At 42.9% G+C, this 25,255-nt stretch overlaps 1 protein-coding gene across 2 annotated transcripts; it reads right to left on the bottom strand.

Moving 5' to 3' along the window:
* Positions 1-423: 423 nt before the first annotated feature.
* On the bottom strand, positions 424-20,557 carry LOC311143622 (M-phase phosphoprotein 8-like). Of its 2 annotated transcripts, XM_084179482.1 has the most exons (14): positions 20,246-20,557; positions 17,357-17,518; positions 16,169-17,197; positions 15,932-16,019; positions 15,392-15,628; positions 15,035-15,157; positions 14,812-14,900; positions 3,039-3,179; positions 2,809-2,895; positions 2,459-2,613; positions 2,131-2,288; positions 1,830-1,954; positions 1,623-1,706; positions 424-1,477 (listed from the first exon to the last, which is right to left on the bottom strand). In XM_084179482.1, exons 1-14 carry the CDS (start codon positions 20,333-20,335, stop codon positions 1,436-1,438), a joined length of 2,610 nt encoding a protein of 869 aa, XP_084035608.1. In that variant the 5' UTR covers positions 20,336-20,557; the 3' UTR covers positions 424-1,435. The 2 variants fall into 2 exon arrangements, with proteins under 2 accessions (XP_084035608.1, XP_084035607.1); XM_084179481.1 differs by lacking the exons at positions 424-1,477; positions 1,623-1,706; positions 1,830-1,954; ... (2 more) ...; positions 2,809-2,895; positions 3,039-3,179 and adding exons at positions 7,203-9,833; positions 10,070-12,485.
* Between the last annotated feature and the right edge of the window lie 4,698 nt (positions 20,558-25,255).

Genomic DNA, 25,255 nt, shown 5'->3' with positions numbered 1-25,255 from the left:
CGTGTTGTGGCTTTGCTGGCATGCATTATTTTTGTAGTTTTCCCCACCAAGATTTACATGCTAAAAGCATCACTGAACATAACCCTTACCATTCAACTTCAATTGGGTAGGGAAGTCCCAAGGATCCCAGATAACACGGACCGTATGAAATGACTCTCCTTCTCCAAACGCAAAATCAGGCAAATGGCGTTTACAAGGTGGAATCCCAAAATAAATGTATAAAGTGATAAAAACCTATTTAGCTAGTTGTGCAAGACATTTTATAGATACTCTTTTTAAAATGTTTTCTCCTTCGAGAAAACAATATCTGATTCAAAGGGTGTGTGGCAGATTTCAAAACTCTTCCGGGAAGGACTCTGGTAGGATACGCTTGTGCTTCCGCGCCTACATTGACATATCTTCAGAATAAACTACAGACATTGGTATCCTTTGGTGAATTTCACCATTTTACTTCATTGCCACAGCTTACACAGCAGTTGACAAAAAGGGGGAAATTATTTCAATGATGTGGCTATTAAGGCAGAATAAATCCTCATATCAAATTAGTTCCCAAATCTTATAAAACAAGGATGGCAATTCCTTCATATTACAGTAGATTATCATGGATAAATGTTCATCCCATATCTATCGTATGTCAGCAAGTCATGTCATTGCCAGGATGTACTCTGCATTTTCGTCATTGCAACTACCACCATAACTACAAGCGATCTATTTTGATAAAGTCGTTAAAATCATGCATTTTTGAAAGCTCTCATGTAGTCCTAGACTAGAGTATTCATCTTTAGTGTTTTCCTCCAATCCCAAGAAGCAGGATTCTTCACTCGTAAGGAGTGACACGTTAGCCCTTTAGTAAAATTACATCTGAAGCGTCATGCTATAATTTAACCCACTCCAACAGTGGCAAAAGTGCCTAAATCAACAAACATCCTTCAAACTTAACACTCCACACGTGTATCTACAGACAATAAAATAGACAACTCCAGAAAGGCAAATGCAACAACTCATTTCTAAAATTGTATAATTGGGCAAAGCATTAACTTGGTCTAAAGAATCTGACATTAACTCCTTGCCTGTGATGCCATCAAGAGCACCAACAAAAATACATCAGGCTATTGTCCCCCTACGCATACACAAAAGCAGAACTCAAAGACTTCAGTTAAAGTATTAAATCGTACACACAGAAATATACATGATTGGTCAATGGACAGGGTTGAGATGCTGTTCTTGTCCTTTAATCCTCTGCCAGAGAAACAGTCTCTCAAACTCTGGGTGGATGCTTAATGTCCAACAACTTTATATGAAGGTAGCCTGGCGTGTGGCTCAAACTGTTCTTCATGTGTGATTGCACATGTGTGAATCTTGGTTTGTGTGATCTCCCATGGTGTGCTTGGGATCCAGACAGCTTGCAAACTCTGAACTTGGCAGGTGCTACGCATCACTGTAGCTGAACACGGTATGCACAGATGAGAAGCTTCACCTGGGGAGAAAGAAAGAGTCCATCAATCAAATGTATTGGTCAAATTTAATTTATCAACAACTTGTCAGTCTTTTACAGTAACTTGGCCTAGACCCCCTCTCACCATGGTCATAGGTTACTCTGCTGTGTGTGTGTGTGTGTTTACCTTGGCTGTTGGTGACTCTGCCAGGCGAATGAACAGTTTGTTGATGCCTGGCACTGGGCTGAATGAGTAGATGAAGTGACTATCCTGTGGGGTGTAATTGAAAGAGGAAAAGATCAGTGACACGAATCAATCAACTAACTATGAGGTAAAACAGAAAACCAGCCATTCTCCAGACCTCCAGTACTCCTGATCTAGAGTGAGACTCACCAGGAAGATGGGCAACTGGAACTTGTCATTGAGCACCACGGCATGGACACTGCAGGGCCCACACAGCCTGGCTGTGATCTCACTCAGGAAGTTAGCATGGAAGATGAAGAGCAGGATGCCTGAGCCTGGAAGGAGAGGGAGGAGAGAGGGAGTGAGGAGAGGGAGTGAGGAGAGGGAGGAGAGAGGGAGTGAGGAGAGGGAGGAGAGAGGGAGGAGAGAGGGAGGGAGAGATTAAATGCTTTCCCTAACCCCCCAATACAGTGTGTGCAAGTGATTAGCACTGTTTGTAGGTGTATCCTACCCTCTCCAGGTGTGTGAGGCGATTGTTTGTAGCCAAACTCCAGAGAGAAGTCTGGTCCCTCACAGAGTCTGTGACAGGCCAGAGGGAACACCGGCTCCAGCAGGGCCAGCCGAGTCTCAAAGAACGCCCGGATAGTGTCCTCTGCCACACTTGACAACCTGTGTATGTGAGGGAGAGAATGTGTGAGAAAGAATAAGGCATCACTGTGCTGCTAACAGTATGTGGGGTTACAGTATACAATCTTAACTCTGTTACATATGTACCTTTATTTATACAGACTGATTCATACGTTTACAGAGCGAGAGTGAGACATGGCAGCAACACTCACATGTTGATGTGGTCCTTGATGAGGTCGTACACAAGCAGGTTGTTGCTGACCTTGGCGAAGTACATGGCCGTATTCTTGTGTTTGGACAGGATGTTGCAGTCGGCCCCGTACTCCAGTAGGAGGCGCACCACGTCAGCATTCCCCCTCTTACACGCCTGAAGAACAGAGGCTACTGGTAAAGAACTATAGCGATAAGTCTGTCCCACAGGACTTTAGCAGAAATGAGGGTATTCACAAATAGGGGTCATTGACGAGCTTAGTCTCTATGCTTCAGGGGTGATATGTTGCTTTCTAATTAAAACACAGCATTTCTCTTCATCACCCCCGTTTTTCCCCCTCCTCCTCCGTACCTTCATCAGGGCCGTCTCTCCTCCCAGTGTCGGAGCGTTGACGTAGGACCCTGCCTCCAGGAGGATAGCAACTGTGGTCAGGAAGTTCTGAAATGAAAAAATGTAAGGAGAGGGTTAAGTAAGTAAGTAAACCTTGCAAACAGACATTTACACACAAACAAGAGTAGCGTATACATGTGTGTAGACTTTACTTGTAATGAGGCGGTTTAAACCAGTCTGTCCTGTGTTACCTTCTCTGCAGCGTGCATAAGGGCAGTGGTTCCGTTCTTCTGCCGTCCGTTCACCTTCACCCCCTTCTTAATCAGCAGCCTCAGGATGTCATCCTGTCCCCCTGCTGCTGCCAACATACTCAGGGACATACCACTGGAGTCCTGCAGGAGGCAACACACACAGACACAAACTCCTTCATTACTGAGGACTAAAGCTTTCCAAAGCCTCTTGTAGCAAACACAATGGGAAGCGGGGCAGCAATCCAAATGTATCTGTACAGCTAATTGTTTAAAAATAACAAAAAAAGGGCAAGTTCACTTTTTTGAAAGTTAAACTTATCGACTTACCTAGGGTGTTCTCTTTTCATCCAAAAGGTTAAGTTCGTAAAAGCACAAAGCACTGAGCAATGGTGATGATACACTATATTTATAAAGTATGTGGACACCCCTTCAAATTAGTGGATTCGCCATTTCAGCCATATCCGTTGCTGACAGGTGTATAAAATCGAGCACACAGCCATGCAATCTCCATAGACAAATATTGGCAGTAGAATGGCCTTACTGAAGAGCTCAGTGACTTTCAACATCGTACCGTCATAGGATGCCACCTTTCCAACAAGTCAGTTCGTCATATTTCTGCCCTGCTAGAGCTGCCCCGGTCAACTGTAAGTGCTTTTATTGTGAAGTGGAAACGTCTAGGAGCAACAACAGCTCAGCCGCGAAGTGGTAGGCCACATAAGCTCACAGAACGGGACCGCCGAGTGCGTAGAGCGTAAAAATTCTGTCCTCGGTTGCAACACTCACTACAGAGTCCCAAACTACCTCTGGAAGCAACGTCAGCACAATAACTGTTTATCGGGAGCTTCATGAAATGGGTTTCCATGGCTGAGCAGCCTCACACAAGCCTAAGATCACCATGCGCAATGCCAAGCGTCGGCTGGGGTGGTGTAAAGCACGCCGCCATCGGACTCTGGAGCAGTGGAAACGCGTTCTCTGGAGTGATGAATCACGCTTCACCATCTGGCAGTCCGACGGACGAATCTGGGTTTGGCGGATGCCAGGAGAACGCTACCTGCCCGAATGCATAGTGCCAATTGTAAAGTTTGGTGGAGGAGGAATAATGGTCTGGGGCTATTTTTCATGGTTCGGGCTACGCCCCTTAGTTCCAGGGAAGGGAAATCCTAACGCTACAGTATACAATTACAATCTAGACGATTCTGTGCTTCCAACTTTGTGGCAACAGTTTGGGGAAGGCCCTTTCCTGTTTCAGCATGACAATGCCCCTGTGCACAAAGCGAGGTCCATACAGAAATGATTTGTCGAGATCGGTGTGGAAGAACTTGACTGGCCTGCACAGAGCCCTGACCTCAACCCCATCAAACACCTTTGGGATGAATTGGAACGCTGACTGCGAGCCAGGCCTAATCGCCCAACATCAGTGCCCGACCTCACTAATGCTCTTGGCTGAATGGAAGCAAGCTGTTTTCCATTACCGTTATTGGTACGATTCTAAATCCCTGTTGGAACACTAATGATGGACATCAAGTAGGCTGTATGAATATTCTCAGAACTGAAAGAGCATGTCTTGCAGCTTAGAAAGTTTACGTCAAGTAACAATTTATTAACGGCGCAAATATAGTATCTTACAGTACACACAATGAGCACCAGGTGGTAACAAAAGGCAGCTTGATAACAAATACATGTTGGTGAAAAAAACACAATTCAAGCAATGATGTCCATGTCTTTAGACAGTAAATAGTGGGGTGTGGTTGAAACCCCTGATTTTTTCTCAGTTAACACCTAACACTGTGGCAGACCTTATGCAGTTATAGCATGAACTGATAACTATGAACTAATTTATTTACATTATTCCTCCTTGAACCTTGATCCAATTAGAAGCAACAGAAAGGTTTACTTGCAATAGTAACATTATCTAGTAGGCAAGTGGATCAAATAATACAGAGAAGCAACAGCCATCAAACCCTATACAAGTTAGTCAGCCTAAATTAGTGTTGAGGAACTTAAACGGCTGCTGTGAATCAATATGGTTAAGACCGTAGTGAATAATAGCAACATTAATATAAAAAGTTTAAATGTTTATCATTTGACAAGAAGCAATTAAACAAGTACATGGACAGTTAATGCCTAATCATCCACATCATATTTAGTAGGAAAGACAGGTACAAGAGGAATAGCCTAGGTTGTGTGCGAATCTCTGAAACCAATTCCACACTCAGAACAAAGGAACTGTTTCCAGTTGGCAAAGCAGATTTCAGTTACTTATCAATAGTAACTTTTGGGTCAAAGGAGTGGATCGGAGAACCAAAAACTGCCTCAAATTGGATTGGAAGTCATCAAATTTTAGTGAACATTACAGTAAAGTTACTAGTGACAATAAACAAGGCTTCGGTTTAGGAATCATGTTAGAGCCTCCACACATATAAACTTTCGATGTAAAGGGATGGCCAATAAAAGTCCACCAGTCCTTGCCAAACCCATCAGCCATCACTCATGCTGCTTACAGATTCTCCACACTTCTTTCAAAGAGTTTACTTGCACACTCCCAGTCACTTTGGGAGAAGGGTGGAAAATCGGGATGTAGCCATTAATGGGCCCTTTGATAGGATCTGAAAAGTTCACTGACCTTGCCCTTTCAATGGTCCTAAAGCACAAACTCTGACCACCTGGCAAGCCTAATCAACAGCTCCTTTTGAATAAAGCAACTCGCCAGGACTGAGATGGCTCACTGGGTCATGCAGCTGGGGGAATCTGGCTTAGTAATGAAAATGAATTACATCTAGAAGCAAATATCCACAAAAACGAGCGAGATTGAAATGAACGATAAAATCTAAATTGTTTATAAATATATATATATATTTAAAAACGAATATAAAAAACAACTACTGATACATACCGGTAGCTAGGAATACTAGCTAGCTAGCTCGCTAACGTTAATAACATAAGTACAATATCCATGATAATAAACTCAACCATGCTTCAAAAGCAATTGAATGTGGATAGTGTATGTATGCCTTGTATTTATAATAAGTAACCATTTTCAAATGGAGCCGTCTCTTCATCTAAAGATTATAGTTCTAGAACAGCCAAATAAACATTATTCTTGACATGATTGGTTTTCAAGCGCCTCAAACATCAAACCATACTCCCTTAGCTGGGAACACACTTCGTATGTAAACCCATGGCTCCAGACCAGCATTTTCCCCTGGTGGCACCTGGGCCACTAAGCCCTTGTTCAAACACAGCACCGAACAAAAAATATGTCACTTTCTCTTTGGAAGCAGGGATAGAGTGCCGTCTGAAACCACGCAGTGCGCCTCGTCTGACTTTTGATGATAGTTCAGCAGCCTCTGCCGCTCTTTCCGCGCGGGTGAAGCACGCCTGTTTCATGCAGCGCGCAAGAGCAGTTCTTCCACAATCAGTCAAATTGTAATGTCTATTAATATATGTTAATTGCATGCAAATAAAGGTTGCTTCGCTACAACACCCACAGCAGAAGTATGCCCTCGGATTCACAGGTGGACGCGTTGACTGGGTTAGTGTAGTTTTTGGTGCTCTTTGAAACCAGCAACTGACGGTAAAAACAACATCAACACACAGGTTGTAATAGTCATAACTGATGGGCACCACAAACATAAAAATCCTTTTGCAATCTCGGGAGAAACTAAAACGTCTACGTTGCACAGTAATATCGCATGGTTTATTTTAGGGATGAGGGGACGTTTCGTGATTCCTTAGCAAACGTGAGTTATGAAATCTTTAGATACATTATGGCCTACGTTAACCGAGACACATTAAACCGATCATATTCAGTTTCAGACATTAACTTCCGCACTGCACAGATGTGAATCGTCTTTGCCTTTTTAGTGCAATAAACCTTGTGGTTTCTTTAACACAGAAGAGAACGCGGTTATGCCTGAATTCGACTCAAACCCAACAAGAAAGTCTGCAGTGTTGAGACCGGTTGTATGACACCAAATTGGTAAATCAATAAAAGCTCTCAACCGTGCCAGCCTGCTTTTAATTTCTATTCAGTTCGACTCACCATACGTTTTTTGCGTTTGAACTGTGCGTAACTTTTTCAGTTGATGGCACCAGCCCATGATTTGGTCTCAACCCCCCCAAAAAGCAGCGTCATGCAATATAAAATGTTTGTAATCATCTTATAAAGTCAGTCATTCTTTATTAAGAAATGTAATAGACTACCTCGAGATGCTATTCAATAAATAAGTTGTTTCATCTAACATGTCCAATCAGGAATGAATGATTCAAGTTATACAACCTAACCCCGTGACTGGCATTAATTTTGGGTTAACAATATGGATATTGGGGCTAATTCAACACCCGTGGAAGTGGAAACTCAAAACACATTAGATTGCCAACTCTAAATATGCAGAAAGCAGAGACCTCCTTATTGTTATACAATCAGAACAAATGTTATTCTCCTGGAGAGGAGTGGCTCACTCATCACATCAGCAGGCCCCAGCGAAACAGGGGCAGGAGTGTAGACTCTAATATTACAGGAATGAGGATAATGAACTTTACTGTTTGACCATATCATGATTTTAGCCACACCAAAAATGTTAAGGTTTTGAGTGATGTGACTATGTAGAATGTGAAGCTCATACCGATGGAGCCCTGAAAACCATTCACACCGCACTTCTACCAGGAATAACCTGCTAAATTCCCAGGTTTGCTGGTCAGTTGTTTTTACTCAAAACCTAACCTACATGTATACATTAGCTACATATACAATGGTACAGGCAAGAATACACAAAATATTTTGTACATCTGGATCCAGATCCATTTGGTGAAAGTAAAGTATACTAGTAATGTGATCAAAAAGCTAAAGTCATCAGTTTAACTGTATAGGTTTGCACAACAATCAACGAAGTTGTTAAAAAATTAACATAAATTATGCCTGTACATGTTATCTATCCATGTGGAGCATATACTGTATTTCAGTCAGTTATCTTGGGCATTTTTATGCAACATGGTTCAATCGAAACATGTGGTGCGTTTGGATTCCGAATGTGCGTCCATGAGGCCTTGTTGCCGTCCCAGAAGATTCAGTTTGACAGCATTTATAAAGGGCCATTGGGTTTTTTAAATAAACAAAACGGTATGAGTCCATCCTTCCTTGCCTCCTTTCTCCAAGGTTGCAAATGTGTAGCCTATGCCAAAAGGCTTTGAGTTTTGCCGCCACATAATGCATTATGACAATGGAATTTTGTAGTTGAGAATTTCAACATCTGCGAAGTTTTCATGCATAATATATCACTATGTAGTTGCTACGGATACATTTGCAGAATAAAGTAGGTACTGATATTATATCCTTAAAATGCTACTTCATTCTTGCTTTCCGTCACAAAGTGAGATCAAAGTGAGCAAGGATTGTCAGATTAAATCAAAAGCTATCCTCTTCTCCTTTAGCTTACCTTGAACCATGGTAGGTTTTCAAACTAGTTCAAGGTAATCATAAGGACAGATAAACAGGAGGATCTTCTGGATGTCCCAACAGCGCCCCTTGTTTCTGATGCACCCCTGGACTCTGTTGCAACCCTGGTTTCTGTGTCACTGGACTTGGTTTTTCACGATCCATGTTTTGTTTGCCTGAAATATGCCTCCTGCACATCGTCATTAATGTGTTATGCACATAGTTTTTTACATCTTTCCATGTCCTGCCTTGTAGAGCTGGTTCAGCTGCAATACATGCATCACATTCCTTTTTACCTGGAATCTTCATCAGTTTAGTGAAGTCTCCTAGCTGCCGCCTCACCGCAGCCTGAGCCTCATCACCCCATATTTTCTGTTTCCTTGGTGTTGCCACAGCAACAGGACCTGCCTCTAGTCTCTCCTGTGAAGGTACTGTCATTGTTCCACCAACTCCTTCCTTAGCACTCTTTGCCTCCGTTTCTTTTTCTTTCTTTGCCGGTCCTTTCTTTGTCTGTTGGGTGGGGTCCACTCTTGTAAGGCCCTTCTTCCTTTTAATAGATTTTACTGTGTTGTGCACATAGTTTTTGATGTCTCTCCATGTCCTGTCTTGTAGAGCTGGTTCATTGTGGAGGCATACTTCACAGTCCCGTTTACCTGGAACCTCCATCATTGAGATAAAGTGTCCCAACTGACGCTTCACTGCAGCCTTAGCAGCATCACTCCACGGCCTCCGTTTCCACACTGTGCCCACCTTACCCGTCCCCACAGAACCTGTCCCTGCAGGAACTGCCCCGACAGGAAGCGTCTGTGTTGGAGCTGTCTGGGCAGGAAGTGTCTGGGCATGAAGTGTTGGCGTAATAACTGTATGCGCTGGGAGTGTTTGCGCAGGAAGTGTCTGTGCAGGATATGTTCCGGCAGGATATGACCTCGCAAGTTGTGTCCCCGCAAAATGTGTCCCCGCAGGATATGTCCCTTCAGGATATGACCTGACAGGATTCGTCCCCGAAGCATATGATCTTGCAGGAGATGAGAGGTCATAAGCACTTGCAGGATATGATCTTGCATCATGTGTCTCTGCAGTATATGTCCCTGCAACATATGAACTTGCTGGATAGGTCCCTGCAGGATGTGTCACACTAGGATATGCCCTCGCAGAATCTGTCCCCTCAGAATATGACATTGCAGAATGTAATTCTGAAGGATATGACTTCTCAGGATATGTCCCAGCATGATATGACCTTGAAGGCTGTGCCCCCACAGTATATGACTTTGCTGAATATGTCTCTGTCGGATATGCTGACCCAGTAGGATGTGTCCCGGTAGGATATGTCCTCGCAGAATCTGTCCCCGCAGAATATGTCCCTATGAAATGAAAACATACAGAAGAAAAGGATTCATGAACATGTGTCATTATCATATATTGTGAAGAGGAACAGAGCAAACACTATAGAGCAATAAGTTGCAAGCGTCTCAAAAATGTCTAGTTAACATGTAAATGGCACAAAAACAGGGATTTTCCCACTCAACATTTATCATTTAACTCCTAAAACACAATGGAAATGTTAGTCCAAATATCCTGTAAAGCAACTGATACTCACCATATGTAGGAGAAACAACCCTTTCCTCAGACGGCCCTGGAATTACAACTGGAACCTGATCCATTGCAAGCAGCAATTTGCTGATTTCTGCTAGATGTGCTGCATTTTCAGAGAGTCTGTAGTACTCTTTATGGACCTGGGTGTCATGTCCCAATAACTTTGCAACTTGATCCAATTCACTTTCATTCAAGTTCAGTATTTGGCAATGAATAGCAACCTCTTTCCTCACTGTCGCATGGATCAGACTTTCAGGATTCTTTGCATCACACTCATGTGCAAATTTCCTCAGACAGTCAAACCCTCTGACGTAGCTTGCTGCATCCAGGCTCCGTGCGAAGACATAAGGGTTGTCCTTTGACACACCAACTTTGTCTCTGTTTGCAATAAGGATGTCAAGAGATGAAATCATCCTCTCCGTTAGTAGGACTGGCATTTTCCTACCATTTTTTCCTTCTATTTCCACCCTGGTTAATTTGTCGTCACCAAGCTCCTGCTCCAGCCTTGAGAGGCTATTGAAAATGTCTGCACTAGCTGGAGCTTTCTTCCTGTTTGTGTACGTTTCCAACAGCATTTTCGCAACCTCTCCTGTCCTTTTTCTGTTGAAGAGAGCTATTTCTGCAAGAAGAGTTTCATTGAGCTTTTTCCAGACAACATTGGTAGGGCTCTCCAGCAATTCTTTCCTCGCTGTGTCCTCTGTAACCTTGAGAAACTTCTGAAGTTTGATCAAATCCTCAGTTAGTGAAGACACATCAACTTCATCACACTGAGGGACAGTGCTGAGGGATAGACCAGAAAAACTGTTATTCCAATCGTTTTCAAGAAGTTCAATGAACCTTTTGGCTTGTTCCTCTGCCTCGCGGTCCTCTGTCATACGACTCTCCCCAAAAGCTATTTCGGTCGCTCTTTTCAAGGAATAGCCAATCTTTAAAGCAAGAGATGGGGTCTTGTATCTGTCAGAGGCAGGGTCATGACCACTCATTTTCCTGGCAGCATGAACGGCCAATTTGAATTTGGATGGTACACATACTTCATGCAAGTATTGGACACCACAGTCCATCTCATTTACTGTAAGTACAAATCTAGCCAATTCCCTCATTTTTGAACCAATGTAAGTAAACTGTGACTTGGCATGGCCATGCTTTGCGGATAGTGCATTGCCATATTTACATATCAGGGGATCATTTTTGATGTGGCATGAGATGTCATCTTGATTCATATTGTGTATTATTTCTTCACATCCTCCAGTAGAGTAGACAGGCAATGGAACAAGTTGAGAGGACGCAGCATGGATCCGCACTCTTTTTCCTCCCCTCGTTTCATCTTGTCCTTTTCTGGTATTACATGAGCCCTCATGCTTCCATAAATCTATTTTGTTGAAAAAAGCTAAGCAGTGTTGGCAGGGCAGGTAGTCACGCACAGAAGCACCATCGTAAGAGGGTATTTTCTTTGTCACAACTTTTCCATCTCCACTTTGAAGAACTTCAAAGTTGTGTTGATAGTTGCCTTTGTTACGGAGTTGGTCAAGCAAGAGAGCCCTGATTTTGGAGAGTTTTGGGAAGCTGATCGCATGAGCAACAGCTGCTTCTTCTGCATGCATCCTTTCTAAATGTCTTGCAATTTTGTGGTGTGGTTGATTGCAATACAGGCAAAAGTGCTTTTTGCCCAATTTTCTTTTATCATCATCATCCTCATCCTCATCTTCTATCGTACTACATGCGCTGACTGTCATTTTTGTGCTGGAACGTAAGCTTGACCGTGTACCTTTCCGTGGTGCAAATTTCTTGCGGCAAGGTTTTTTAGCTTGTGCTGTTTTTGGAGGATACTGCTCATATTCATTATTGTCGCAGGAGCTTTCTGCATTAGATGGAAGAGGATCGGACCCACTTGGAACGTTTGAATCCAGTCTTTGTCCTTCTACCTCATCACCTGAACTGTTTTTGTGAATCTCGTCATCACTTGAACTGAATTCTTCAGCACTTGCACCCTTTATGTCACATAAAGCTCTCTCCATGTCACATAAAGTCTTCTCCACATCACATGAAGTATTCTCTTCGCCACATGAAGTATTCTCTTCATTGTGTAGAGAATTTTTCTCATGTGAAGGATTCTCTTCCTTGTGTAAATGATTCTCTTTACATAGAGGATTCCTTTCGCGGTGAGGATTCCCCTCGCGGTGAGGATTCCCCTCACGGTGAGGATTCCCCTCACGGTGAGGATTCCCCTCACGGTGAGGATTCCCCTCGCGGTGAGGATTCCCCTCGCGGTGAGGATTCCCTGCTGCACATAAAGGCTTCTCTTCATTACTTAATCTATTCTCTTCATCACGTAAAGTCTTCTTTTCCTCATTTAAAATATCCTCTTGCTCATTTAAACTCTTCTCTTTGCCACTTAAACTCTTCTGTTCAACAGTGCATGCCTGTAAAAGAACAAGTAAACGTAAGATTCATAACACCTTATGAAAGGTTAATCTAATGATGCTTTTGGTTGAACATTTATGAAAAGTGGGACGTACAACGTGGAAAACAAGCAGCTTCATAGCTGTTGGGAGTTAGCATTGAACTTTTGTGGCAAAGAGAAATTAGGTTAACTATACCATCATACTAGACAAAACTGGCGTCCCCTGCCCTGTTTCATATGCAGAGGACTCTAAATAGTGAAAACCTCAGTACTGCTCATTGAAAACCTGTACGGTACACATTGTGAGTCATTCAAATGATCGCATAAGAGCACCTCAACAATGCTCTCAAACTTCAATCACAGTCAAGCGAGAATCAATGCAATGGTTACACAGCACCAAACTACGTGTAGACGGAATTCTTCAATAATAAAAAAAACCACGTGACCCATTCAAGGAATAGTTTATGGCTTTATTGTATTAAATCAACGAACTACAACGTTTTGACATTGTAAATATGTCTGATGAGGATTTAATAATGTGATGTTGGATGAGATGCTGCATGGAGACGAGGACGGTACAGAAAATAAAACTCCATGCAACTAGGCCTCTAACCTCATTTTGCCAGTGACGGTTTTGAATCCTCAATATATTCAGTATTTTGTGACGTGCGTGCAATAATGGTTTGGTGGTCGATTTAAAAGTGTTTTCACATATAGACCTGAATAAGATCCTGGAGCGTTTGGATGCCTATGAAGATGCAAAACAAACCCTGGTCCAAATTAATTCTGGTACTTGCCCAACAGTTACAGCAGAACGTTTGAGAAATATATTTCTTTCCATTCTCTTAAAAGCAGCACGGTACTAAATTAATATGAAAGCGCCCTTAAAAACACTGATTGGCCCACACTAATACTATTGAGACCTTATAAATTGTAATAATAAACAGGATATATTGGACAACCCAAACAAAATAACAATGTAACTGGACAAGTAATATTAGCCTATGTAAATACATATTTTGTTAAGCAATGGAATACAGGCTTACGGCAGTAGTTTGTTAAACTGTGAAGGCTTTGTTCGATTAATATTTATGAAAGCTGAAATGTGTTACTGGTATTGTAATGAGTGACTCAAAAGAAGGTTTTATATTTTAGTTTTTCGGCTTTTTGTTGTCGATAATGAAGATGAGTAAAATGTCAGTACTGCTATGACCGAAAATCTGCAGCAGTTTTACATGCTCTGCGGTGGTGCAAGAATACTTTTCCGAAGGCATTACTGTACCTGAGGTAAATGTTGTATCTTATAGCTTCTTGTGAACTTTGACCTCTTGCTCACCATGTTCTTTGTCTGTAAATGAGAAGATAATACTTGTCTGAGATCACTCTAGCTGTCTCCATAGTAACGTATGAAAATTATCTGCCAACTGTGCACAACAACAACAAACATTCAATGCAATGTAAGCTTGGATTTATTCATTGCCAGCCATCAAGTTGGCACAACAGTTTATTAGGTATGATGATAGCCAAAACGTTTTTTTTTTTAAAGCAATGCAGTAAACATTAATTTTACAAACTGCATTTTCCTATTCAAGTTTAACACATCATTACAAAACAATCTGTAGCTCCATTAGGCTAAATTAAATAACAGTAGTTGAAGGGCATAATCTGCTTACCTTTGATTGCTTACTGGTCCTCAATGGATACAGTCAGCAGGTACTGTAGTCGGATTCTCTCCTTCAATGTCCTGGTATTCAACCTCTGCAAGCCATTACTGGCTCTCACGTTATATCCAATATTTAAACTGTATTATAACTCGATCAGAGTGGCTAAGTTGATCCAGTTGTATATGCTTGACCAGACTGGCTAAATGAAACATCTTTCTACACAACACATTTCATTAAAGCAGCAATCTGGAACTTTAATTTCCAGTCATTCGCGCTAATGAAAGTTACATATTGTGGCTTTAATTAAGTAATTAATTATGGCACTTGGCGCTGACGTATATGCAATAGCTAAACATATGTATCAAAAGTGAATCTGTTGTCGCACAAGTTGGTTAACGTATGTTTTTTGTTGGAAAACCCGAGAACAAAGGCTAAAGCTTGTGAGAAGAGAACTGTGATGTTGGTCCCAAAATGGTCCTCATTTGAATGAACTCACAAGTATAACCACACACATAGGCTACTCTAACAAAGGTAAAAACATATTTAATTGACTAGTTGTGACTAGTTCGTGCTTGTACTGGGACTGAATAAATATGTGAAACAGCTGGGGCTCCCCAAAGACAGGAGGAAAGCAGGGAGGAGAATACAGGTGAGAGGTACTCTTTGGAACACAGAACGTACCTCCTGGTCCAGATTGTAGTCCTCTTTGGAATTGAGTGCAAGTTTCACAGACATGTAATCCCCGCTTTTCACTGCATCCCGCAGCTCACCTGAGGGGGACACATATTTCCCATCAGTAGTTGTCAACATCTATGTACATAGTGTGTGGAAGAGAGAAGTCCATGTACAGCCGATGTTAAGAGACTGCTGGGAAACATGAGAGAGAAAGAGGGTATACACTTACTGGGAGATAGAGGTGGAGCAGAGAGAATCTCATCCTCTCCGTTCAAATGTTTCTGAAAGTCCTCCAGTGTCATCCAGTCCAAGTTGAGGTCCATTCCAAGGTTAAGAGAGGCTTGCCCTTTGTCTGTCAGTCACAAACCACATCCAATAGTACATTAGTATTATTTCACATGGCCATTATGAGGGACTCTGTCCAGAAACAACCCCTAACCCCTAGACACTTGTGTAGATCTGAAAGGATTGGATAGGTGTAAGCAATACGGTAGGTTTTGTAACAGATGCGTGTGTGTGTGTTTGTGTTGACTTTTCTGTGTTTGTGTGTGTGTTTGTTGGTTCTGTGGTGTACCAGACTGCGTACCAGACTTGTCGGCGCTCTCCAGGGGGTCTTGATTGTCGTCACAGACGATGAAGAGGCGTGGCTCGCTGTCCTCCCTCCTCCTCCTCCTCCTGTCATCCTCTTGGGTCCTCCTGTCCCAACGTTGAGCCTCCTCCCTCCGGTCCTCTCCGCCGAACTTTGACTTCTGGGCAGGTTCCTCCTCTGCCTCCGCCCTGTCACCAGTCTCCATAGCAGCGGGGCTCTGACTGGGCCTAAATGCTATTAGAGAGGAATAAACAAATAATATGTTAGATAAGGGAAAATAAACAAATAAAAGGGGGACCTGTGTGGCTCAGTTGGTAGCTTGCAACGCCAGGGTTGTGGGTTCGATTCCTACGGGGGACCAGTACGAAAAAGTATGAAAATGTATGCACTCACTACTGTAAGTTGCTCTGGATAAGAGTGTCCGCTAAATGACTAAAATGTCAGTTACATTTTTGTTTGTCTTGATTGAGTCACTATCATTCATACGCAATTTTAAAAAATAAAAGCTTAACAATGGACCCTTGTAATTCTTCTCACCGTCTGTATGTTTGGTCTTGTCTGGCTCTGGCTTCCGAGCAGGTGACTCCTTTGTCAGCTTGGTCCTTTTCTCAATTTTCCCTATGAGCTGAAATTTGAACAGAAATATATTTAAGATTTTACTTGAGGCAGCTTAAGATAGACTTTCAGCACAACAGCGAGGGCCCTGCTGCTGGCTATGTCACCAGCATTGATTTACTAACCCCGCTACATTTAGTGCAGAGCAGCTTGGCGTACCTTTGGTGGTTTAGTGTTCTCTGTGGGGGTGGGCTGGTGTACCATCTGTTTGCGGGGAACGCGGTCCTTGGCCTCGCAGTTCAGCAGGAACTTCTCAAACAGGTTAGTGGAGGCGGCCTGCTCCTTATCACCGCCCACTACAACTTTAGACTCCTCCACAGTCTTGCTGGTGCTGGCCCCTGCACCAGAGGAGGAAGAGGAAGACGAGGATGAGGAAGAGGGGATTTTAGGCGGTGCAGGGGTGGCCTCGTGGCTCTTGCCCTTGGCCTTCTTGTGGACGTGGGCCGGGGCAGGGGTGTCGCTGGAGTCAGAGGTTTGTGTGGGCTCATCCCGGCCCTGGCTCTTGGAGGAAGTGAGGCTCTTTAGTTTTGCGAGGCCGCTTGCGGAGAGCATTGGCGATGAAGTTTCCGGCTTCTTGCCTTTCTTATCCTGAAGGAAGTCCTTGATGCCCTGCAGCTTCAGTTCTGACTTACCCTTCTTATTCTTGGGCTTGTCGTCAGCGCGAGACTTTTCTGTTGCGGTGGTATCATCTGTCTGGGACTCAGATGGCCCCTCGCTAAGCTCCTCTTCCAGTGGGGCAGTGGCCTCATCTTCAGTGGACTCCAGATCACCCCTTCTATCCTTCTTTTTCTTCTTTTTCTTCTTCCCTTCCTCCACATTCTCTTTTTTCCCGTGCTTCCCTCCATCCTTAGCCTTGTCCTTCCTGTGCTTCTTGGAGGGCACGGGGGCTTCTTCCTCTTCATCGGAGTCAACAAATCTCTTCTTGGAGTCGGACATCTTGGTTCCACGGCCCGGGGTTGGGGGAGGGGAAAGCTCCTCTTCATCAGACTCTGGTGCTGGACGAGGCCTGAAGTCCTCTTTGCGCTTGTCTTTCTTCTTTTTCCTCTTCTCCTTCAGGGGATGTGCCTCCTCATCCTCTTCTTGGGGCTTCTTCTTTTTCTTCTTCTTGACATAAAGGTCTGTGGGCTTGTCTTTATCACTGTCGCTGTCAGAGTCAGCATCGAACACATCACTCTTCATGGGCAGCTTCTACAGAGGAGAGGGGACATTCACATCAGCCATTGAAAGTGATAATATCGGTTACTCAAAAGGTAGTTAAGTAACAGTCAGTCCTACAAAGCACTTTTCATTCCAGCAATTAGACTCGCATTTCTTATGATGGCTATGATCCTTCTGGATAGGACTTACCATGCCTTTCTTAGCATCTTGGTCTTTTGTGACCTTAGCCTCTGCCAGAGCCCTCTTGTAGCCCAGCAGCACCTCCCTACAATCCTCCAGGTGGGCCTCAGGCTCCCAGGTGTCATCATCAGATGAGTAGTTCTTCCAGCGAACGCGGTACAGGACCTCCCCCTAAAGACAAGGGCAAATACAAGTGGGTGAGAGCAATACGGAGAATGCTTTTATTTTTTTGTCAGTCCAGTTCTTTCACATCATTGCAGAAGATGAAGACTGACTGAGTGACTGTATTAGGCCTACACCTACTCATAGACCTGTGTATATAAAAAAGCCTGACAGAGACTTTGTATTAGGTCTGACCCATACCTACTCATAGACCTCTCCATCTGAGACAAACACACATTCCGTTGAGCGGCTGTGTCTGGCAATGTGACACACAGCCAGTACTCCCAGTCCCCTCCTTCCCATCCAGGGTACTGGGACAACAGAGACCCAGTCACAGGTGATAGGAGTTCTGACACTAGCTAGGTTTCCATCCAATTGGTGACAGATTTTCATGAGAATATTCTAAAATCAATATACGTATTTTCCCGCCTGAGATGTGGCTCCGTCAAATGTACTTGTTGCAGATAAAAGGATGCGCGTGATAACGTATTGCACATAAAGATAACTTTTGAGGTTAAATTCCCAAGTTAAATGGGTTTACATCGCATTTAACTCTACTGATTGTTTTGTCACAAAAAATGTTGTGTTATATAGCAAAGGTGTCCACTCTTATTTTGGCATGTGCGCTCTAGCCAATACAGTGCGCGTAGGCTACCTACATGAGATTATTTTGGACAAAAGAGCGAGATAATTTATATTTGTCAAATGACAGCCAAGCATGATCATCATGTCACCAGAATAGGACCCTAGATATTTATTGGAAAGGAGAATCAAGCTCATCATCGTGCACTTTCACCACCCTGTGAAGTTTATCATAACTTATTTCATCTGTAGCCTAATAAACTGCATGCTTTCCCGAGTCGCAGTGGGAGGACCACAACATATCATCACGTGACTCCCAAGTTTACTTTGATATGATGGTTATTATATCAATATTTGCGTATAAAGGCGTTTCCACGTCCATTTCTCACATAATTAATTTTACAGACACAAAAAGATCCCACCTTGTCTAGCGTATTTTGTTTTGTCAACATTTGGAAAGTTTACATACAAATTTGCTATTTCCATCAGGCCTGTCATTAAATGTTTTATCCAACATGTACTTTACTCACATAAAACGGTTGGCTGAAAACCTGGTTACTTTGACAGTTGATTTTGCTTGTTTGTATCATGTGACTAATGTGTTCTGGTTCAAATGGGGTACAAGTGTGACTGTAGCACAGTGCATGGCTGGTCGTGATTGTAAACAAAGCACAACAAGATAGTCAGGTTTCTCTCCACCTGCCTCCATCTTCCTCAGAGGCTTTGTTTTCCTTTCTCCCTCCTTCATACTCTCAGCTCAAAAGCAGTTTAGATAAGAGGAACTGGCTGTGCATGTGACTTCTCCATACACACACACAGACCCCTCATCCAATATTGCCCTCCCCTCTTTCTCTGGAACTCTGAATCGCTGTTGAGCCACAATCACAAGCCTCAGACAATCCTCTCTTTCTCCCATTCAGCTAACACTCTCTCCATTTCACACACACACAGATCAGACCTACACAAACACATTCTCTCCCTTTACTTACACACATATTCTTGCTTGCACTTTAATAGAGGAGCCTACTGCTTAATCACTCAGTGACACATGGCCCCTCTATAGTGTAGTACAGTGATGTCACCAGACTGAAATGTGGTAGCCATCTGTCTGATTGTCAGCGACCTTTGCCAAACTCTGGTTCTCCCCCCCTTCTCGCCGAAATGTGCATTTACCCTCATACATATAAAAGCATTGGATTGGTGTAAGAAATATGGTTGACTGTCTACACCAATTAGCATACAAGGTAAGTCAGCTGTTCAATGTCAACAAACTAATGTGTACACTGCCATCTTGTCTATTTCAAATCTTCTCTCCATCAATGAGTTAAGATTTGAAATAGACAAGATGGCGGTATACACATTGTTGGATTACTTCATGGTGCAAAAAAATGATTTAATTTAATAATGGCGCATTTTCTAAATTCCAACATTCCACCTGCAAGGAGCCATGGAAGTTTAGAAGACAGCGGTGGTTTCCAAGTCGGGAATTGATTAAGTATTGCCAATTAGAGATTGATCGTAAATGTCCTGCTTGCCCTTAACACTAACTGTTACCTAAGAAGTATCAACGGCTATCCGCCAAACTGCAACAATTAGTGATATCTAAATAGTTCTGGTCTGACTGTACCATCTTTTTAGGTACCGTGGAAAATGTGCTTAATCGCTAAAACATTTAGCTATTTAGCTAACTAGCTACCTACCTAGAACATGTCTAGACTGTTAGCTAGTCTGCTAACGTTAGCACTTTCCTAACCAACTAGCATATCAAACTAACTAGCACATGTAGCTAGTTAGCTAGATTATGAAAGACAATTACGAGTTGGTTGTGCACGGTTAGCACAGAGGGTTTGTTGTATTTTGCAAGTCTGTGCAAGTGGGGCTGGCTGAAGTCCAGAAAGGCGAAAGAGTAACATCAGTCTGCCCGACCTTGGCCTAGTGTTAGGAGGGGGCGTCGTATGGGCAAAGTTGTGCAGCCATTTCAATTTCCTTGCGGTTGGCTAACTAACTGTGCGTGGACATTTTAGCATTTCTAGCTAGCTATGTTGTCTATTTACAGTTTAAACCGTCTCATTGTGTAGCTAGATTAAGCTAACGTTCAGTTAGCTGGCTAACAACCAAAACTGCCTAGCAGTAGTAGCTAGCTCGTTTCGTTACCTCCTCCGTTCGCATGTCAATAATCCTCTCCACTTCGTACACATCTTCAACCTCGTCTTCGCTGTCTCCAGCCTCTGGCTTTTCCGCCATTTTATCGTTACAGGAAAAAAACAATATTCGTTACTTTTCTTATTATGCGTTAGCCGGTATTACAGCCAAGGCCGGAGCTAGCTAACTAGCTACAGTACACGAGAGCTTTTTTTCATTTACTTCGCTAGCCACAGCGACTGTAGCTAGCTGTTTAACATTAGAAAGCGGGGAGCTGATAGACTAGGCGAGCTGTAATAGTGCATTTTCACCAGACGTGGCGTCAGCAGGAGAAGTCCCGCCCCCATTCATTTTTGAGGGCACACAGAGAAATGTGCAGGGTATTGTGGGAAGTGAGCTGCGAGAACTGTTAGCAGAGTGGTGGAAAAAGTTGAGCTCTGCTCTACTTTATGCAAATGTCACAGTAACTACGAATTTGGTGAAACATCTTTGATATGTTGTAATGGCCAGGTACATTATATGATCAATGTGGTATTTACACTGAACAAAAATATAAACGCAAAATGTAAAGTGTTGGTCCCATGTTTCATGAGCTGAAATAAAAGATCCCAGAAATGTTCCATAGACACAAAAGGCATACTTCTCTAAAATGTTGTGCACAAATTTGTTTACATCCCTGTTTGAGCATTTTTTCCTTTGCTAAATAATCCATCCACCTGACAGGTGTGGCATATCAAGAAGCTGATTAAACACCACAGGTGCACCTTGTGCTGGGGACAATAAAAGGCCACTCTAAAATGTGCAGTTTTGTCACAACACAATGCCACAGATTTGAGGGAGCTTGCAATTTGCAATGCTTACTGCAGGAATGTCCGCCAGAGCTGTTGCCAGATAATTTAATGTTCATTTCTCTACCATAAGCTGTCGCCAATGTTGTTTTAGAGCAGGGGTGTCAAACGTACGGCCCACGGGCCGGATCAGGCCCGCAAACGGGTTTAATCCGGCCCGCGAGATGATTTCGAAATTATTATTATTATTAAAAAAAAAAATTTTTGAAGTATAAAAATGCGCTGCAATTTTTCAATAAAATAAACTGCTGTTCCAATTGCGTCCACTGGATGGCGCAATAGCAATTGTGTTAAGCAAGCAAACTGTTTATACCGGGGCAGAGCAAGTAGTTCAAGCACGTGCAGCCAATGAGCTACTTTGTTTTGTCCGCAATATTTATTACGGCTTCTACTTTTAACATTATGTGCTTTGGCACCCTCATTGCCCCAATATGTCTCTGTCAAAAAAGAGAAAAGTGGACGCAGAGTGCAGAGTGTTCCAAGAAAAATGGTCATCCTATTTAATCACGGAATTGAATGGGAAAGCTGTATGTTTGGTGTGTTCAGAGCATGTTGCAGTGCTGAAAGAATATAACCTTCGTCGCCACTATGTGAGTCTTCATGCCAACAAATATGACAACTTTCAAGGACAGCGGAGATGAGAGAAGGTGAATGAACTGTTGGCGGGTCTGAAGAAACAGCAGTCTGTGTTTACTCACAGCCGAGACATCAGTGACGCTGCAGTGAAAGCTAGCTACCTCATTGCTAATGAAATCGCAGTGGCTTCAAAACCATTTAGTGAGGGTGAATTTGTAAAAACATGCATGATGAAGGCAGCGGAGATTGTGTGCCCTGAAAAGCGGCAGGCTTTTGCAAATATCAGCCTGACAAGAAACACAGTTGCAGACAGGATTTCCGATCTTTCAGTGGATTTGGACAGCCAGTTGAAGCAAAAAGTAAAGTCATTTATTGCGTTTTCGGTTGCAATTGATGAAAGCACGGACATTACAGATGTTGCACAACTGGCCATTTTTTCATCCGCGGAGTTGATGACACATTGACCGTCACCGAGGAGTTCGTGGAGTTGGTGCCGATGACAGATACAACGACAGCAGCTGATATTTTTACCGCACTCGTCGGCGCGCTGGACAGGGTCGGAGTGGACTGGTCCCGCGCTGTCAGCCTGGCTACAGATGGTGCGCCCTCAATGATCGGGAAAAAAGCAGGTGTTGTGACAAAGTTCAGAGAGAAAGTGCAATCTGCAAATGGAGGACGTGATTTTTTGACTTTTCACTGTATTTTGCACCAGGAGGCTTTGTGTTGCAAGTCATTAAAGATGGATAACGTCATGAAGGTGGTCATCCAAACTGTTAATTTCATCCGATCCAGAAGCCTGAATCACCGTCAGTTTGACAGCCTTCTCAGAGAGAAAGACCACATCTATGGCCTGCCATACCACACTGAGGTAAGATGGTTAAGCCGAGGTGCTGTGCTGAGGCGTTTCTTTGATTTACGAGAAGAAATTGAACAGTTCATGGAAGAAAAGGGCAAACCAGTGTTAGAATTTCATTCCGCAGAATGGATGCCGGACCTTGCATTTATGGTGGATGTTACAGAGCACCTGAATAACTTGAACAAACAGCTGCAAGGGCGCAACAAAGTTGTCACGCAGTATTATGACAGCATACGTTCTTTCAAGTTGAAGCTGTCATTGTGGGAGACGCAACTTGCCGGTGGTGATGCAGCTCACTTCCCCTGTCTGAAAAATGTGTGCGCGACCCAACATGTGGCAGACATGAAGCGGTTCAAAGATAAAATAACTGGACTGTTACGGGAGTTTGAGCAACGCTTTCAGATTTATGTTTATATGTTTTTATGTTGATGTGCTATTGTTTTTAATTTATTTTATTTTATTTGTATATTTAACCTATTCTTGACTCTGTGGCTCTTGCACTTGTTTGGGGAACAGGATTTCATTATTTTTATCTACATTTCTGCCTGAGAAATGACACCCTGATATAGTTCTGTGATCTGTGAAACAGTTCTGTTAATCACTGAGGCATTGTGTGTTTGTGTGTTCTTTTTCTTTAGAATTTTCAAATAAACTTGACGTGTTTTATGATTAATAGTGATGTTGTGCTTGTACTATTTTGGACACACTGTCCTCAGGCTCCAGCTTTATGTTGTATGTTGATCGTATTAAAACAAAGAAAACAATCTGAAGTTGTTGTTTTTAAGTTATATATACCATGATTTTTCCGGTCCGGCCCACTTGGGAATAGATTTTCCTCCATGTGGCCCCTGAGCTAAAATGAGTTTGACACCCCTGTTTTAGAGCATTTGGCAGTACGTCCAACCGACATCACAACCGCAAACCATGTGTAACCAAACCAGCCCAGGACCTCCACATCCGGCTTCTTCACATGCGGGATCATCTGAGACCAGAACCCGGACAGCCGATGAAACTGTGGGTTTGCACAACCGAATAATATCTGCACAAACTGTCAGAAACCATCTCAGGGAAGCTCATCTGCGTGCTCGTCGTCCTCACCAGGGCCTTGACCTGACTGCAGTTCGACGTAGTAACCAACTTCAGTGGGAAAATGCTCACCTTCAATGGCCACTGGCACGCTGGAGAAGTGTGTGCTCTTCACAGATTAATCCCGGTTTGCAGATGGCAAACAGCCTGTATGGTGTCGTGTGGGCGAGCGGTTTGCTGATATCAATGTTGTGAACAGAGTGCCCAATGGTGGCGGTGGGGTTATGGTATAGGCAGGCATAAGCTTCGAACAACGAACACAATTGCATTTTATCAATAGCAATTTGAATGCACAGAGATACCGTGAAGAGATCCTGAGGCCTATTGTCGTGCCATTCATCCGCTACCATCACCTCATGTTTCAGCATGATAATGCATGGCCCCATGTCGCAAGGATCTGCACACAATTCCTGGAAGCTAAAATCTCCTAGTTCTTCCATGGCCTGCATATTCACAAGACATGTCAACCCATTGAGCACGTTTGAGATGCTCTGGATCGACGTGTACGACAGCGTGTTCCAGTTCCCGCTAATATCCAGCAACTTCGCACAGCCATTGAAGAGGAGTGGGACAACATTCCACGGGCCACAATCAACAGCCTGATCAACTCTATGCAAAGGAGATGTGTCGCGCTGCATGAGGCAAATGGTGGTCACACCAGATACTGACTGGTTTTCTGATCCAGGTCGCTACCTTTAAAAAAAAGGTATCTGTGACCAACAGATGAAAATCTGTATTCCCAGTCAAGTGAAATCCATAGATTAAGGCCTAATGAATTTATTTCAATTGACTGATTTCCTTATATGAACTGTAACTCAGTAAAATCCTTGAAATTGTTGCATGTTGCGTTTACTGTATATTTTTGTTCAGTGTAGTTTCCTGACACAAGAACAAGTCAGTTGATCAGCATATATCATGGAGTATCAGAAATTGCTGTCTGTCTAGACAGAAAAATACTTTGAAGTCAGATTTTGAAGTAGAAAATAAAATGTTGTTACTGCGTTTTGACTTTGTAGGGTAGATTTCTTCCGGGCAAGCAAAACCCAAAAAAATATGTAGGAAAGCCAATCATCACTGTGTCTGGTTGTCCAATTCTATATGATGTCTCTTTGCTAGAATACAGGGACAAAACCAGAAGATCAATGGCATGGAGGAGGATTGATAGGTGAAGAGAGATTTGCACAACGATGTTTGCTTGTGGTGCGAGCTAGCTGGCTCAAACCTAAACTTCAAAACTGTGATCAAAGCCACCATTTGTGAATGTGTTGACTAAATTCAATTGTGAAATTTACCCACCAAAGGATATACTATAAATCACCAGTAACAAACATTATAACATTGTAAATGAAACACTAAGCATGAATTTCCCATGTAACATGCTACCAATTGAATTATGGTATCTTAATTGTGGTCCTCTGTAGCTCAATTGGTAGAGCATGGCGCTTGTAACGCCAGGGTAGTGGGTTCGATCCCCGGGACCACCCATACGTAAAAATGTATGCACACATGACTGTAAGTCGCTTTGGATAAAAGCGTCTGCTAAATGGCATATTATTATTATTATATTATTAACATTATGATTCTCATATATTATAGCTTATGACTCTTATACCTGTGTAATGAAATTGATGTTTATAGCTCACTTCCTATAAGATA

The sequence above is a fragment of the Coregonus lavaretus genome (genome assembly GCF_964263955.1).
Source record: "Coregonus lavaretus genome assembly, chromosome: 16".
Classification (NCBI taxonomy): domain Eukaryota; kingdom Metazoa; phylum Chordata; class Actinopteri; order Salmoniformes; family Salmonidae; genus Coregonus; species Coregonus lavaretus.
The sequence above is the reverse complement of the archived record's forward strand: the minus strand, read 5'-3'. Positions and strand labels throughout refer to the sequence as shown.

What these genes read in the sequence shown, in the direction of transcription:
- LOC311143622 (XM_084179481.1), bottom strand. Translation starts at nt 20,335, where the DNA reads ATGGCGGAAAAGCCAGAGGCTGGAGACAGCGAAGACGAGGTTGAAGAT. An exon ending in GGAGAGCGCCGACAAGTCTG is followed by an intron (nt 15,158 to 15,391) that starts GTACGCAGTCTG and finishes TGTGACTGACAG; the next exon opens with ACAAAGGGCAAGCCTCTCTT. An exon ending in ACTACAATCTGGACCAGGAG is followed by an intron (nt 12,486 to 14,811) that starts GTACGTTCTGTG and finishes GTTCTTTTACAG; the next exon opens with GCATGCACTGTTGAACAGAA.